General features: G+C 36.6%; 2 protein-coding genes and 1 pseudogene across 3 annotated transcripts; all 3 read left to right on the forward strand.

Moving 5' to 3' along the window:
* Positions 1-1,059: 1,059 nt before the first annotated feature.
* LOC106432722 lies at positions 1,060-3,560 on the forward strand (annotated as a pseudogene).
* A 334-nt stretch (positions 3,561-3,894) lies between these two features.
* Positions 3,895-6,695, forward strand: LOC106432723 (transcription factor MYB17-like). Of its 2 annotated transcripts, XM_022711560.2 has the most exons (4): positions 3,895-5,212; positions 5,338-5,484; positions 5,809-5,938; positions 6,011-6,695. In XM_022711560.2, the coding sequence occupies exons 2-4, from the start codon at positions 5,352-5,354 to the stop codon at positions 6,594-6,596; spliced, it is 849 nt and encodes a 282-aa protein (XP_022567281.2). In that variant the 5' UTR covers positions 3,895-5,212; positions 5,338-5,351; the 3' UTR covers positions 6,597-6,695. The 2 variants fall into 2 exon arrangements, with proteins under 2 accessions (XP_022567281.2, XP_048616204.1); XM_048760247.1 differs by having other exon boundaries at positions 5,809-6,695.
* Positions 6,696-10,321: 3,626 nt separating this feature from the next.
* LOC106432703 (O-glucosyltransferase rumi homolog) lies at positions 10,322-12,421 on the forward strand. The gene is made up of 5 exons (XM_013873547.3): positions 10,322-10,542; positions 10,620-11,146; positions 11,221-11,413; positions 11,503-11,778; positions 11,858-12,421. The coding sequence occupies exons 1-5, from the start codon at positions 10,405-10,407 to the stop codon at positions 12,218-12,220; spliced, it is 1,497 nt and encodes a 498-aa protein (XP_013729001.2). The 5' UTR covers positions 10,322-10,404; the 3' UTR covers positions 12,221-12,421.
* The last annotated feature ends 3,691 nt before the right edge of the window (positions 12,422-16,112 follow it).

A 16,112-nucleotide genomic window follows, 5' to 3' on the forward strand; every position in this document is an offset into this window, starting at 1 on the left:
TTAAATAATAAGTTCAGTGGCATGTAATTGTAAATAACTTGTAAAACTAAGGGGTAATTTAAATTTGTACTCCCCTTTTAATATATTATAGATATTACATATTCGAGTTCTTAATAGTAATATTATAGACTAGAGTTCTTAATATAAAGATTCAGCATAGCATATGTCAAATAATAGAATACAATATGGATCCATTTTTTTTTCTAAATTACCAACTCAAGAGAAATTGTTCGGATTTGGTGAATTTGATTCAAAATCAGGTGGACTAGACGGGTTTTTTTTCCAGAATTAATTTGTAACAACCCGCCCCGTGGGACCCAGGCTGACAGCGCTGCAGCGCACCGACCCCAACCCCTCCATTATGGGAACTACCTGCCCCATAATTAGGTTGTTGGTAAGATTCGAACCCCCGACCTCACCCTTTAACAGCCTTCCCACAAGACAAGCTGTCACCAATTGAAGTTCAATTGGTGACAGCTTGTCTTGTGGGAAGGCTGTTAAAGGGTGAGGTCGGGGGTTCGAATCTTACCAACAACCTAATTATGGGGCAGGTAGTTCCCATAATGGAGGGGTTGGGGTCGGTGCGCTGCAGCGCTGTCAGCCTGGGTCCCACGGGGCGGGTTGTTACATAATTGTTTTGAGTTGTTTAACATAGTTTCACAATGTTAATGTCGATTTTTAGTTAATCAAACGAAAGCACCAAGTGTGTTAAATATGGTCATTGTTCTCTACAATGATCTAGTTTTTTTATAATTGTAAATTCATTCATTCATTTATAAAAACATACGGCCATTACAAATGGTAAGCAGAGAATTAAATTCAAACGCATATCACAACAAAAGAAGACTGAACAAAGGTTAGACTCTTTAAACACAATAAGAAGTAAACCATTTGAGAAAGCCACTCCGTACTACATACGATTGAATAAAATTCTTAGACCAACCGCAACGGTGAATCTGATATGGCTCGATTTCCTATGTGATTTTTTATTTTTTTATTAGTTTTTTTTCTTTTTTTCTTCTAATTAAAAGAAAATTAAAAAAAATAAATAAACTAATCGTGGACCGCCACGTATCGTGGAGCCCGCGACACAGTAACAATACTTCACTTGGATCAATCTTTAGGTTCGGACTTTTCGATCTCGATCCGGCACAGAAACCAACAAATCAATATTTTAATATTTGTTTTTTTTTAAGGATTGCACCTACGGATTCGCGTTGCATGTGCTCTTAGAGATCGTACTTTTTTGTAATAAATCATGTTGAAGCATTTGCTTGTCTGAAAAATCTTAAACTTGTTAATTAAAGTTAAAGGTCATAAATGTAAAACATAGAGAAAAGAGTGATATACTGGTGAAAAAACGGAAATGAAGGGGTAATAGTATAAAGTAAAGAAAGATGAAGGGTCATGTTTATAAACAAGAACAGCCGAAAGTCTGAAAGAAGAGGAAAATCCATTGACGCCCTAAACAAGAACGCCGGAGAGCGTATTCGTCACTTTCTATTTCCTGTAACTAACTTTCCCAGAGAAAATTTTCTGTTACTCTTCGCCGCTCGCGTTTTCTCTTCTCCGTTCTCTGGCTGACCGGTTTGTGGTTTTATTTGAACACTCCGATCTCGCCCTGAGTCCCACGATCAGTTTCTTAAAACCCTAGGGTTTGCACGAGCAATTAGATTTCTAGGTTACGGCGGTTCTCATTTTCCTTGTAGAGGCTTGAGTTTTTGTGTAAATCTTGTCTCTAGTTTTTCCGAGATCGAGAGAGAGAGATTGTGATGAATAACAACAGAGGTGATATCATGCGGTTGCATCAACCTGTACATCTGCTCGTTGGAACTCCTGGGAGAATATTGGATCTTACTAAAAAGGGAGTGTGTGTTTTGAAAGACTGCACGATGCTTGTGATGGATGAGGTGAGCTCTTGTACTATATCTTTGTTTTGTGATTTATTGCTAAAAGCGTGATGAAAAAAAACTGTAGAATTACTGCTAAAAACAAGTTTTCTGATTGATTGCATCCTACTCTATATAAATGCATTGCTATACTTACCACTTTCTGTAGTCAGTTTTAAAGTTTTAAATAGAAGTTGTTTTATTGTGCCATAAGCTTCAAAGTTTTTAACTCTTTACAAACTATCTTACCAGGCCGACAAGCCTTTGTCTGCAGAGTTCCAACCTTCTCTAGAGGAATTGATACAGTTTCTGCCAGAGAATCGTCAGTTTCTGATGTTTTCGGCTACATTTCCTGTCACTGTGAAGGCTTTTAAGGATCGGCATCTCCGGAAACCATACGTTATCAATCTCATGGATCAACTCACGCTAATGGGAGTCACAATATTACGCTTTTGTTGAGGAGAGACAGAAGGTTCACTGCCTCAACACACTTTTCTCTAAGGTCAGATGTCTAAAACAATCCCCCGTAACCAGATAACTCTCTGCCACTCAGATTTGGATGATCTGAGCTGGTTGTCGTTTTCAATTGCAGCTGCAAATAAACCAATCGATAATCTTTTGCAACTCTGTTAACCGCGTCGAACTGTTGGCTAAGAAAATTACAGAACTCGGTTATTCGTGCTTCTACATTCATGCGAAGATGGTTCAAGACCATAGGAATAGAGTGTTCCATGAGTTCCGCAATGGTGCTTGCAGAAATCTCGTTTGCACTGGTATGCTTTCGAACATGTACTTTGAACAATGATCAAGTGTAGATGATGCTGAATACTGAAAAATGACTGGTGCAGATCTGTTTACTCGTGGAATTGACACTCAAGCTGTGAATGTAGTGATTAACTTTGATTTTCCGAGGACATCTGAGTCGTATCTACACAGGGTAGGTCGAAACAAGAACTCTTTTTTGCTATAGCTTCTCTAGTACAACCTTGGTCTTCGTAGTTCATGCTGTGAAAATGTTCAGGTGGGCCGATCAGGACGGTTTAGACACCTTGGCTTGGCTTTGAATTTGGTAACATATGAGGATCGTTTCAAAATGTAAGTCGCTCTTCCTCTCCAACGTTCTTACCGTGTCGTTTTTTTTTCGTTTTTGTTATAGTTTTCTCAGGCATTTTTATCATATGTTTTGAAAACAGGTATCAGACTGAGCAAGAACTTGGCACTGAAATCAAACCAATTCCTTCTCATATCGATCAAGCAATCTACTGTCAGTAAACCTGTAACCGCACGAGAAATGCTTCCACCTGACAGTGTTGATGAAAATGGTGAGGCAATTTTTCTTCTTCTTAGCTCTTGGCAATTCAACATTGATTGCATCTGAAGACCTATATTATGCCGCATTGTTCAGGTGTTTCTCAAGCTATATTAGGAGATGAGGGAACTGATGCTTGGCGGTTTATGTAAAGACGACTCGTTACAGATATGAACCAGTGCGGTTTGGTTTCTAATCTTTCTCTAGACTTTGTTTCGGTGGTTCTAATGAAATTTGTTAACGTTGCTCATTTATCTTTGACTTGGTAGTCAAGAAATAATAAAGACAACATAAGACTCGTACTTTTTTCCCTGTTGGGTTCTATACTTTTATCTAGTGAAAGCTGCACTTCTTATTGTTTCCTTAGTTGTTATCCGTTGAGAATTTAGTTTTCAAGATATTTTTTGTTTTTGGTTTGCTTGTTTTTACAATATAACTCATGTGATTCAGATTCCTGTGGAGATGTCTCGTTATTTGATGAATAGATAAGTCGCATTTAATTCTTTCATGTAAATAAACATCTACTCCCTCCGTTCTCAAAAGTAAAATATTTTAAATTTTTTATTTGTTCCACAAAAATAGATTTTTTATATGTTTAAAGGATTTTTTATATTTTTAAAAAACATTTAATAAAAATATTTGAATTGATCAAATTTTATTGGTGAAAAATTATTGAAAAGTGTATAATAAAATAAAAAAAAAAAATTATAAATATTTACTAAATTTTTAATAAACGTAAATATTTTAGAAAATTTTACTTTCGGGAATATGTTTGTATGAAACTACGGCTTTGACTTGTAGCTGACCACATTCATGGGGATAATAAATGGAACCCCACCTATTGTCTGCAAGGTCATGACCAAACAGTATCTTCTTTTTCTTTGACTCTTTGTGATCCCTAAGCCTAGGCAACTTGACCGTGTCGACTCTCTGCTGGCCCATTGTGGATTCTGTAAATTTTAGTAGTAATAAACAACTAGTAATAGTAAGAAGCTCAAGCACGTATAACTTATCACACAAAAATTACATAATAGTAAAGAAAGAATATGTATATATATATGGCCATTGTTCACTATTATTTATTAACATCATGAGCGTTTTCATTTTTTTTCAAGTTAGAGCATATTTATCGTAGATCTTTTAGGTTGGGTTCTCTTAACGTAATATAAGATATGGTCTCTTATCTTTTAACTAGAAAACTAAAACATGTCTCTTATATCTCTTATTTAAGAGACGTCTCTTAGTTTTTTTAGTTAAAAGCTAAGATACCGTATGTTATATTATGATAAGAGACCCAACTTAATAGATCCAGAACAAACATGCTCTTATACTCCTTGTTTGTCGCATCAAACTTCTTTTCCTTGGGCTCTAAAGTCTACAAGAGTCAAGACTACAAGTCCCTGTCGTCTCCATTACTTCCACTTCTGCTCCTTTCTTTACTAACTTTAATTATTTTTCTAAGAAAAATGACAATAAATGTTGCTCTCTTTTTCATTTCCTGTTTCTTGCAAATTGAAAACCTGAGAAATCCCTAGCCCACTTCTTTACTTTGCCTTAGCTGTATTCTACAACCCTAACGAGGGTACTACTAGTATCTATATCATATTCACACCTTCATTGTTATCAATCAAAATCTCAAAGCTCTACTTGATATCTTGCATCTTGGAAAAATGTTTTGTTTTTTGAACAACCTGCTGTTGCTTTCACAAACATTAAATACACAATGCCGTAAATGTTGTACAAAAATTGCGTGTAATAAATGGCCAGGGCCGGCTCGAAGCTCGCTGATCGTCCTTATTTGCTTCTCTATTCCCATACACACAATCGTATTTATTTCCTCTTTTCGTATTCCTCATTTTATTTATATCATCTATATATAAAGAACCCTTCCTTTGGCTTTTTGTTTCATCTTTACGACATTAAAAACCAGACTAGAGCAAACACACATTAATAGTTTTACCTTTTTTCTCTAAAATTCTCACTTTGATCCTATCTTCCCCTTTTTCACTTGGAGGTTTGTCTGTCTATTCTATGAATTTACAACTTTTATTATACGATCATGAAAAGTTTTCATTCTCTGTGTGTTCGTCTTCTTCTTTAAGCTTCAGAACTTATAAAGGGTTTTCGTTATTTTGCTAGGCGAGGTGAGCAAAATGGGAAGAAAGCCTTGCTGTGACAAGAAAGGTTTAAAGAAAGGTCCATGGACTCCTGAAGAAGATGAGATTCTTGTTGAATATATCAATAAAAACAGCCATGGAAGCTGGAGATTACTTCCAAAGAAAGCTGGTAAATCTCACATTCTTCCCTCTTTCGGTCTTTTGTTTGATTCTCGAGACAGTTAAAAAAAACATACTTTCCAGCTTATTCCTTCAGCCTCAAGCACTGCTAGGGTTCTTGATAGTTTTTTTTTGGGCTTATTTGCCAAATAACCAAAAAAAAATGGAAAATTAGATTTTAGCAGAGAGAGTAGAGAGATAGGAAGAGAAAGTAGGAGACAGAGGGGAGTTTTAGTTAGTTAGTGTATTTTTGTTTTTTTTTGTTGTATATAGGATGCAATTTCCCTTTTTTTATAAAAAAAATAGGGTTCTTGATAGTTTTCATCTTTATTAGGTTTACTACGCTGTGGAAAGAGTTGTAGATTGAGATGGACGAACTATCTAAGACCAGACATAAAGAGAGGTCCATTCACTCCCCAGGAGGAGAAACTCGTTGTCCAACTTCACGCCATTCTTGGCAACAGGTTGCTTCTACATTGTCTTATAAAACTCGGTTTCTCGTTGTTTGAATCCTCTCTTTTTGTCTTTGGGGTTAGGTGGGCTGCTATAGCAGCACAGCTTCCAGGGAGAACAGATAACGAGATCAAGAACTTATGGAACACTCACTTGAAGAAACGTATGCTAAGTATGGGTCTTGATCCCAAAACCCACGAGCCGTTACCTTCACATGGGTTAGCCAAACAAGCTTCAGCTTCACAAACAACTCGCCACATGGCTCAATGGGAAAGTGCTAGGCTCGAAGCTGAGGCAAGACTCTCTAGAGAGTCAATGCTTTTTAATCCTTCTTGTGAAGTGAAATATGAATGTGATCACTTCTTACGCATATGGAACTCAGAGATTGGTGAATCTTTCAAAAACCTTACTACTACAAGTCAAAGCCCTTGCTCGAGGACAACATCTTCCTCATCTGCACTTGTAGGGAAAGAGACTGTTATGGGGATTAATCATGGCTCTGGCTCTTCTTCTCCATGTTCGAACAATGTTCAAGATGTTTCATCAGACTCTGCTCTTCAGCTTCTACTTGATTTCCCAATAAGTGATGATGATATGAGCTTCTTGGAAGAGAACATTGGTAGTAGCTACACAGAGTCACACGTTGGTGTTTCTATCAATGGTTTCTAAATTCTAAAGAGAGATTCAAACTTTGGTCTTCTGATCTTTAGTGATCATTGTCTATGTAAATTCGCATTTAGTTGGCTTAAAATTATTTCTTTTCTTATCCGTTGATTTTTAAATGTCATCAGATCTTACGGCTGTGAAGCCAGTAAGCTGTTGTCGATCACGTAAACTGCGATGTACGTGAATATAAAACTCAGGTTACCGACAGACAGGTAATACTGTTAATAATGCCACGTAAGACTAAAAATGTGGAGCTTTTCACGCAATTTGTCGTGACCCCACTATAAACTAGGCTTTATCTATTGGGCCTGCTTCCATTTTTATACGATTTTATTCTAAAATATCAAAGAGCTATCTCACAACCAGACTTAGGCATTTTACTTGGACTCGAAAATCTGAATCAGAACCAGCCCGAAAATATCCGATACAAAACCAAATAAAAAATTTACAAGTACCTATTGAATTCAAAATTCTTCTCTCCGAAAAAACCAAAAAGAACCGGTCCGTATAGACCCCACCGAACATACTCAACCTAATAAGAACCAATTCATACCGGTCCGACTTAAAAATATGAATATCCAAAACTATGACATTTTTTTTTGACATCAAACTACATACTCATACTGACTCTGTGAACCACTCCGGAAGATCTTGATCCATGTGCACGACAAACGACGGTTGCTTCCTGACACTGTGTGCTAGGCTATCCGCTCTTGAATTTTGCGTCCTTGGTACATAGATAATCTCTGATCGTATGAAACATTCTTTCAGGGTCTTAATATCTTCCAAATAATTTGCAAATGCTGGCCATTCTTCTGGTTCCGAAACCATCTTCACCAACTAAGAACAATCTGTTGCAAACGTAACCTGAAATTGGCGTAAGTTTTTCATGCATTCCATTGCCCAGAGTAGTGCTCCTATCTCCGCATGTAGAGGAGATAGACAAGCCCGGACATTCCTTTCTCACAACAGCCCATCAAAACCTTCTAAAGTGCTCAGCCAACCTTGCCCGGAGAAAATCTCATTCTCCTTCCAGGAACCATCTGTAAAGCACAATCTCCCCGGAATTGATGGGAGAGTCATAACCTCGACTTGGGATACAATCCTATTTCCGGTCAATACCTGTGCGTCAGCCCAAAGTATTGATTCTGTTTCTGCCAATTTGAGCGTGTCCCTTGGATCCATGTCCAGATTACTAAAAACTTTATTGTTCTTTCCTTTCCAAATATACCAAAGTATCCACGCAAATTGATGATCTTCCATCGCTGGGGAGACTCTCCAAAAGAGATGATCTATGTTTATAAAGAGGGAGCTATGACATTTTATGTTCTATTTTCTATATTTTATTTTATGATTTAGTTGAAATACTTTTTTTTGTTAACAATCTTTGTTATTATTTTTGTAGCATTTTCAAGTAACGTGAAGCTTTAAATGTAAGTGTTACAAAAAAATTAAGCTTTAATTGTAAAATTTAGAGTTTTAATTTTTTTTATATTAGTTATTAATAGTTTTTAAATTTTTTTGTAAAATTTTAGATATATATGACATATTTTGACTAAATTTGATCGGGTTTGGATATTTCGTATTATTTTTCATATCATAAATACTCGAACCCGATCCGGATCCGATAAAGATCCTAAAATTGCAGGTATTTTACATGTATTTTAATTATAGATCTGAACCTATCTGGATTTCAAAAGAACCGACCAGAATCCAAACCGAATATTTACAAGTACATATTGGATCCAAATGTTTAGAAAGATACGAATCTAAGAAGAACCGGCTCGAACCCGACTCGAAGACCCGAAAGTCAAGGTATACCTCACAACTAAGGTTTGAGTGACCAAAGATAAAATAACCCAGAAGATTTTGTCTATTATATTGAGAATTGTGTGACATAGATGTTTGCTGGTTTATAAACTTATGGGCTTTCAATTCCCTTTCGTGTTTGGCCCGGCCCATCTTGTATACCAATTAGTAAACTTTTAATTCTACCGTTCGTCTACTAGTACTCTTACGTAAACAAACAAGCGGAGTTTAAGCTCTAATTCTATCGTACTTCATTGGCTTTAACAATGGACGTAAGAAAATTAGTAACTTGAACGTGCTTAATTATTTTTTGACCATGGTTTGCGTATGAGTCTGAGAGTTGTCGAGGTTAGGTCAGCTACTAAACGTTTGATTGAGCACGCTCTCTCGCAGTTATGGGTAGAATATACACTTCTGACAACACACCACGTTAATCTCATTTAATGTTTTGAATAATGATACATCTGCTGAGTATAGTATATTATTTTTATTTATAATCTCCAATCAAAAGCCGTGATCTAAAACAAAACCCGTAATATATTCTGTTACTTGTATATAGTATAACTAGGATAAAAAATGCGCTGGGTAGGTTTATTTATATATATATTTGATCATTTTATTTATACATATACAATATCTTTTTGTTGTTATTATATAATTTATTTTCGATGGACCGGATCAATTTTTATTAAAAATTGTGGAACTAAACTATAATTAATATATCATGGGTTGATCGGATTGAATATTAAACAAATTATGACACAACATCTTTATTTTTTTTTCACCGCAAATATTCTTGAAAAAGTGGAACAGTATTGTTTCCACAGTTGAATTATTTTGACATTTATCTTTCATATGATTTTGAAAGGTTTCAGATCAACCATCGAATTGATACATGTATTAATGCTTTTAGTCGTATGTTTAAGGAAAACTTACATTTTTTGTAATTTAAAGTCGTTTTAAAAAATTAAAAATATAGCATATAAGAAAAAATATAGCATATAAGAAAAATATAACATATAAGGTTTCCTTATTTTTGTAATTTAAAGTCATTTAAAAAAATTTAAAATATAACATATAAGAAAAAATCTAATTTTTTAATTATATGGTTAATGTGATTGTTTAATTTTTTTAATAATATAAAATTAAACAAAAATGAAGAGAGATGCAAAAAATTGTTATCAAATCTTTATTATTCATATTCATTAATTGTCATATATATATATATTAATCATATTAAGTAATTTCGTAACTTTTATGTAAGGAAAGAATACACGCTTTTTATATTTTGAGTTAATATAATGTTCCCTACTAATTGAATTTGGACCAACATTTTTTTCAATTGATTCTTAAACTGTCACGTAAGTTAAATTGGCATCCTAATTAAGTGACACCTAAGCATATTTTCTTTTATTTAGTACAAACTTAAGATTATAACTTTTTAAATGATCCTCAATTAATATATAAGAGATACTATAATTGAAACTTAGATCAGATCATCACTCGTTTCTTAAAATCCAAAGAAGACACGTTGGTAAGTTGATATAAACAATGCATGGAAGTCTCTAGAGATTAGGGCTAGCTGGGGTCCTGGGGATAGGTGAGGGTTAATGGACGAGATTAACGAGATTGGGAGTTTAGTGATAATTAAAAACAATATAGAATAGGGTTTCTCTGATTACTGAATTATCTTATGTTATTAATCAAACCATATCAACCACATAGGTAAAGACTCCTAAGCAGACATATACACCAATCTTATCTACCCATTAACCTATCATTGTCTATACATTATAATATCCCAAGTCATTATCTCAATAAATCAACAGCTAGTTAATTGAAAAACAATGCCTCGATTTTCTATCGTTAGTTTTTTGTCTTGGTCTTTTGACTGTTTCTCCATGTCGTATCCTCTTTTTCATTATATATTAATTAAGTCTTTGTAACTTTTATTACACTTCATGAAAGAACGATTAGACTCGTGCATCAAGGAGTGGAAGGCATGAAGACGAACAACAACGATGAACAACGCAAAACGCTGCCGTTTCCTGGAAAATACATCCTGAAATCTACTGTTTTCATCGTTGCTTCTCTCTTCATATCAGCTGCTCTCTTGGGTTTCCTTGGCTATCTAAACTTTGTGAGTTTTAAATCCAAATATTTTGTGCATTCTATAGCGTAACACTATATACCATATTAACTTTGTTTAGTTTTTAGAATGCTTTCGCAGGTTTCAAACTAATACCAAAGAGATTTAAACCTAGGTTCCCTTACCAATGCGACGTTCAGGATCAAACACATCAGATTCCTTTCTCTCAGAATATCACATCGAGATTACATCCCAACCGTTCACAACCATCGTCTTGTCCTTCTTACTTCCGCTGGATCCACGAAGACTTACGACCGTGGAAAGCAACAGGAATAACTAGAGACATGGTTGAGAAAGCCAGCAAAACAGCGCATTTTAGACTAGTGATCCACCGCGGCAAGGCGTACGTTAAGAGATACAGAAAGTCAATTCAAACGAGAGATGATTTTACTCTGTGGGGAATCCTACAGTTGTTACGGTGGTACCCGGGGAAATTGCCTGATCTCGACCTTATGTTCGACGCTGACGATCGTCCTGTCGTCCGATCTGATGACTATACAGGTCAACAAAACAAGGATCCACCTCCACTGTTTCGTTACTGCTCTGATGATGCTAGCTTGGATATTGTCTTCCCTGATTGGTCATTTTGGGGCTGGTAAGCTAACTCTATTACATACTGGGCTTATCATTAGTAAACCTTATTTATAAGATGGGCTTTTAATGTGCCAGGGCTGAAGTAAACATAAAACCATGGGGGAAGTCGCTAGAGGCAATACAAGAAGGGAACAATATAACGCAATGGAAGGACCGCGTGGCGTACGCTTATTGGAGAGGTAATCCTTATGTGGACCCTACAAGAGGAGAGCTTCTGAAGTGTAACGTTTCGGAAAATGAAGAATGGAACACTCGTCTCTATGTTCAGGTGTTACCAAGTTTCACTTTAGAAAAATAATTTAGTTTATACACTTGCACATGTATATGAGATAACTTATCTTAAAAATGTTCTTCAAGGACTGGGATAAAGAAACGAAAGAAGGGTTCAAGAACTCAAATCTAGAGAACCAGTGCACCCACAGATACAAGATATATATAGAAGGATGGGCATGGTCGGTTAGTGAGAAGTATATAATGGCATGTGATTCCATGACATTATACGTGAAACCAAGGTTCTACGACTTTTACATACGAGGAATGATGCCACTGCAACACTACTGGCCAATCAGAGACGACGCCAAGTGTACTTCTCTCAAATTCGCCGTACATTGGGGCAATACCCACGTGGACAAGGTTATCTAATTAAAGGTTTATAACATTTAACATTTAAAGTTTGTTTTGTTTTAATTGAAACGTGGTTTTTGTTGTGTAGGCTCGTGAGATTGGAGAGCTAGGGAGTAGGTTTATAAGAGAGGAGGTGAACATGAAGTATGTGTATGACTATATGTTTCATTTGCTCAATGAGTATGCAAAGCTCTTGAAATGTAAGGTAAATGTTCCTTCGGATGCGGAGGAGATCACGCCGGAGAGTTTGGGATGTGCGGCGACAGAAAGGTGGAGAGATTTCATGGCGGAGTCTATGGTGATGTCTCCAAGTGAAGAGTTTCCTTGTGACATGGTTCCTCCTTATGACCGTCTGGCTTTAAAAGAGGTCACTGAGAGAAAAGCTAATTTAACACGTCAAGTTGAGTTGTGGGAGGACCAATATTTTCATGATTTGGCCAACAAACCTTAATTTATACAAAGGTTTTAATATTAGTATTTCCATGATGTTTTTGCTAGTAACCATTTTATTTGCTTTACATATAATTCTCACATATGCATACTATCGACATCTGTATCAGGAATAACATGAAAGTCGTGATGATAACACCAATCATATGTATATTAGACTACAAAGTTTTATTCGCAACGATCTTATTACCTATAGCGTCAATGTTTATTGTTTTAGTCTCTACTAGACAATTAGTCATATATAACATGTGTGGTGACGCTCCAAAATCATTTCGAAAATGTAGAAAAAAAGATAACTAAATATTCACTACAAGAAAACACATGCTTAACGACGAAAATTAACGAGGAAAAACAATCCTCGTAAATTTGCGTCGAGTTTACGACGAATTTACGTGAAAAACTAAAGTCATCGTTATTTCCTCGTAACGTAACGACAAAACTGTTTCGTCGTAAAGTGGATGTAACTTTACGAGTATTTTACGAGGAAAAACTATTTCCTCGTAAATACGACGTAAACTTTGCGTGGTATTTACGAGGGAATAGTTTACGTGTATTTAGCGAGAAAATTTTTGAATCCACCAACTTTATAGGTGTTACACGTTTTTTTTGCCCACCTAATTAATTTTCGTCGTAAATTCATAGCAAAATTACAACTACCAGATTCGAATTTTCCTATAAATATGGATGTTTAAACATCATTTTAAACACACCAACAACAAAAAACGTGAAAGAAAAAAAAATGGCTGGCTCCGGGAATATTTACGAGTTGCGGAAGTGGATGTATATGCATAGAGATGCTAACGGGAGAGTGACGAAAGAATACCTTGCGGGTCTGGAGACATTTATGCATCAAGCAGATTCAACACCGCTCGCCCAAGAAAGTGGTAAGATGTTCTGTCCTTGTCGGAAATGCAACAATTCGAAACTGGCAAACCGTGAAAATGTTTGGAAGCATTTAATAAATAGAGGTTTCACGGCAAATTACTATATCTGGTTTCAACATGGAGAAGGTTTTAATTATGATCAGAATGAAGCTAGTAGTAGTAATAGCAATTTTCAGGAAAAAGAACCGGTTGATCATCATTTGCATAATGAACATAGTTACCAGCAGGAGGAGATGGTAGATTATGATAGGGTTCATGATATGGTAGCTGATGCATTCGTAGCTCATGATGGAGATGAAGAACCTAATATAGATGCAAAAAAGTTTTACGAAATGTTAAACGCGGCGAATCAACCACTTTACAGTGGTTGTAGAGAAGGTCTCTCTAAATTGTCGTTAGCTGCTAGAATGATGAATATTAAAACTGATCACAATCTACCTGAAAGTTGCATGAACGAATGGGCGGACTTGTTTAAAGAGTATTTGCCGGAAGACAATGTGTCTGCTGATTCTTATTATGAGATTCAGAAACTGGTTTATAGTCTTGGGTTGCCTTCGGAGATGATAGATGTTTGCATCGACAACTGCATGATCTATTGGGGAGATGATGAGAAGCTAGAAGAATGTCGATTCTGCAAGAAGCCACGATTCAAGCCGCAAGGACGGGGACGTAATAGGGTACCGTACCAAAGGATGTGGTACCTACCAATTACAGACAGATTGAAAAGATTGTATCAATCAGAGCAGACTGCTGGAAAGATGAGATGGCATGCCGAGCATACTCAGACGGATGGTGAGATGACTCATCCATCAGATGCAAGAGCCTGGAAACATTTCAACAAAGTACATCCAGATTTCGCTAGCAATATCCGGAATGTGTATCTCGGATTATGCACAGATGGATTTAGTCCGTTCGGAATGTCAGGGAGACAATATTCATTGTGGCCAGTCTTTCTTACTCCATACAACCTGCCACCGGAGATGTGCATGCAACGGGAGTTACTATTCTTGACCATATTAATACCTGGTCCGAACCATCCAAAAAGGTCCCTGGATGTTTTCCTACAACCACTGATAAAAGAGTTGAAGGATTTGTGGTCAACAGGGGTGAGGACGTATGACTGTTCAACGAAGACGAATTTTACGATGCGAGCGATGCTTTTGTGGACCATAAGTGATTTCCCTGCCTATGGGATGTTGTCTGGATGGACTACACATGGGAGATTAGCTTGTCCATATTGTAATGGAACGACAGATGCGTTTCAACTGAAGAATGGTAGGAAGACAAGTTGGTTTGATTGTCACCGTCGATTTCTTCCCATTGGCCATCCTTACCGAAGAAACAAGAATTTGTTTAGGCACAAAAGGGTTGTGAGAGACACTCCTCCTCCATATCTAACTGGAGAACAAATTGAAGCGCAAATCGACTACTACGGAGCTAACGAAACAGTTCGTTGGGGTGGTAATTGGCATGTCCCTCGTAATATGCCAGATTCTTACGGTGTTCATCACAACTGGCACAAGAAGAGTATATTTTGGGAGTTGCCATATTGGAAGGATCTTCTTCTGCGCCACAACCTCGATGTGATGCATATAGAGAAGAATTTCTTTGAGAACATCATGAATACAATATTGAATGTCCCAGGGAAGACAAAAGACAACATAAAATCGAGGTTGGACTTGCCGGATATTTGCTCAAGAAGCGAGTTACATATTAAAAGCAATGGACAAGTTCCCGTTCCGATATTCAGATTATCTTCAGAAAAAAAGTCGGTGTTGTTCAACTGGGTGGCATCAGAAGTGAAGTTCCCCGATGGGTATGTTTCGAATCTCTCTAGATGTGTTGAAAAGGGTCAAAAGTTCTCCGGGATGAAGAGTCATGATTGTCATGTATTTATGCAACGACTACTGCCCTTTGCATTTGCGGAGCTACTTCCAACAAACGTACATGAAGCACTTGCAGGTACGTAGTGTATTATATCACAATAATTTACAAAATAATATATGACTAACAATGTGTTTAATTTTTTTTGAATATAAAAGGCATTGGAGCATTTTTCAGGGATCTGAGCACACGCACTCTTAAAGAAGAAGTTGTGGAACAGCTTCAGGAGAACATTTCCATCTTATTGTGCAACTTGGAGAAGATATTTCCTCCCGGATTTTTTGACGTCATGGAGCATCTAGCTGTCCACCTCCCATATGAGGCATTGCTTCGTGGACCTGTACATTACGGATGGATGTATCAGTATGAGCGAGCCATGAAATATTTGAAGGGAAAAGCAAAGAACCTCGCCAAAGTTGAAGGTTCTATAATTGCTGGAAGTTTGACGGAAGAAGTTTCTCACTTCACATCGTACTACTTTGCGTCAAAAGTACGTACACGGAGAAGAGCTCCAAGAAGATATGATGATGGTGGTGTTGCGCCAACATATGCAGTTGCTGGTGTTCCAGACATCTTTAGCCAGATTGGGCGACTCGGTGGGAAGTGTAAAGAGGTTTGGTGGTCGAGTGAAGAAGACGCTCATAGTGCACACACCTATATTCTACTCAATTGCGAAGATCCATTGATGCGTTATTTTGAAAGGTAACATATATTGACACTTCGAAACACATATAAGTATAATTAATTGTATAATTGCGAGAGATTCATTCCTATAAAATGTGATTTTACAGCCTATTTGTTTCTCAAGTCGAAGAAACATTTCCTGGTATATCCACAAGTGACGTAGACAAAAGGAAAGATCAACACTTCATTAAGTGGTTGCGGAATCAGGTATTAACTAAAACTTTTTTTTCATACATTATCTGTATTTCATTAACATTCTCTTTATTTTTGCAGGTTGATTATGACGACGACGATGCAGATTATCCTAAGTGGTTACACGAAGTAATTCAATCTCCACTTGTAAAGGTCACCACATCACAGATGTATTTCACACGAGGCTATACTTTTCATACATATGACTATGGTAGACAGCGGGCGACCAGTAACTATGGAATATGTGTG

This window comes from Brassica napus, chromosome C6 (genome assembly GCF_020379485.1).
Source record: "Brassica napus cultivar Da-Ae chromosome C6, Da-Ae, whole genome shotgun sequence".
Taxonomy (NCBI): Eukaryota; Viridiplantae; Streptophyta; class Magnoliopsida; order Brassicales; family Brassicaceae; genus Brassica; species Brassica napus.

Coding starts and splice junctions, on each gene's coding strand:
- LOC106432703 (XM_013873547.3), top strand. CDS start 10,405: ATGAAGACGAACAACAACGATGAACAACGCAAAACGCTGCCGTTTCCT. Junction 10,543..10,619: donor TCCTTGGCTATCTAAACTTT/GTGAGTTTTAAA, acceptor TTTAGTTTTTAG/AATGCTTTCGCAGGTTTCAA. Junction 11,779..11,857: donor GCAATACCCACGTGGACAAG/GTTATCTAATTA, acceptor TTTGTTGTGTAG/GCTCGTGAGATTGGAGAGCT.
- LOC106432723 (XM_048760247.1), top strand. CDS start 5,352: ATGGGAAGAAAGCCTTGCTGTGACAAGAAAGGTTTAAAGAAAGGTCCA. Junction 5,485..5,808: donor ATTACTTCCAAAGAAAGCTG/GTAAATCTCACA, acceptor CATCTTTATTAG/GTTTACTACGCTGTGGAAAG.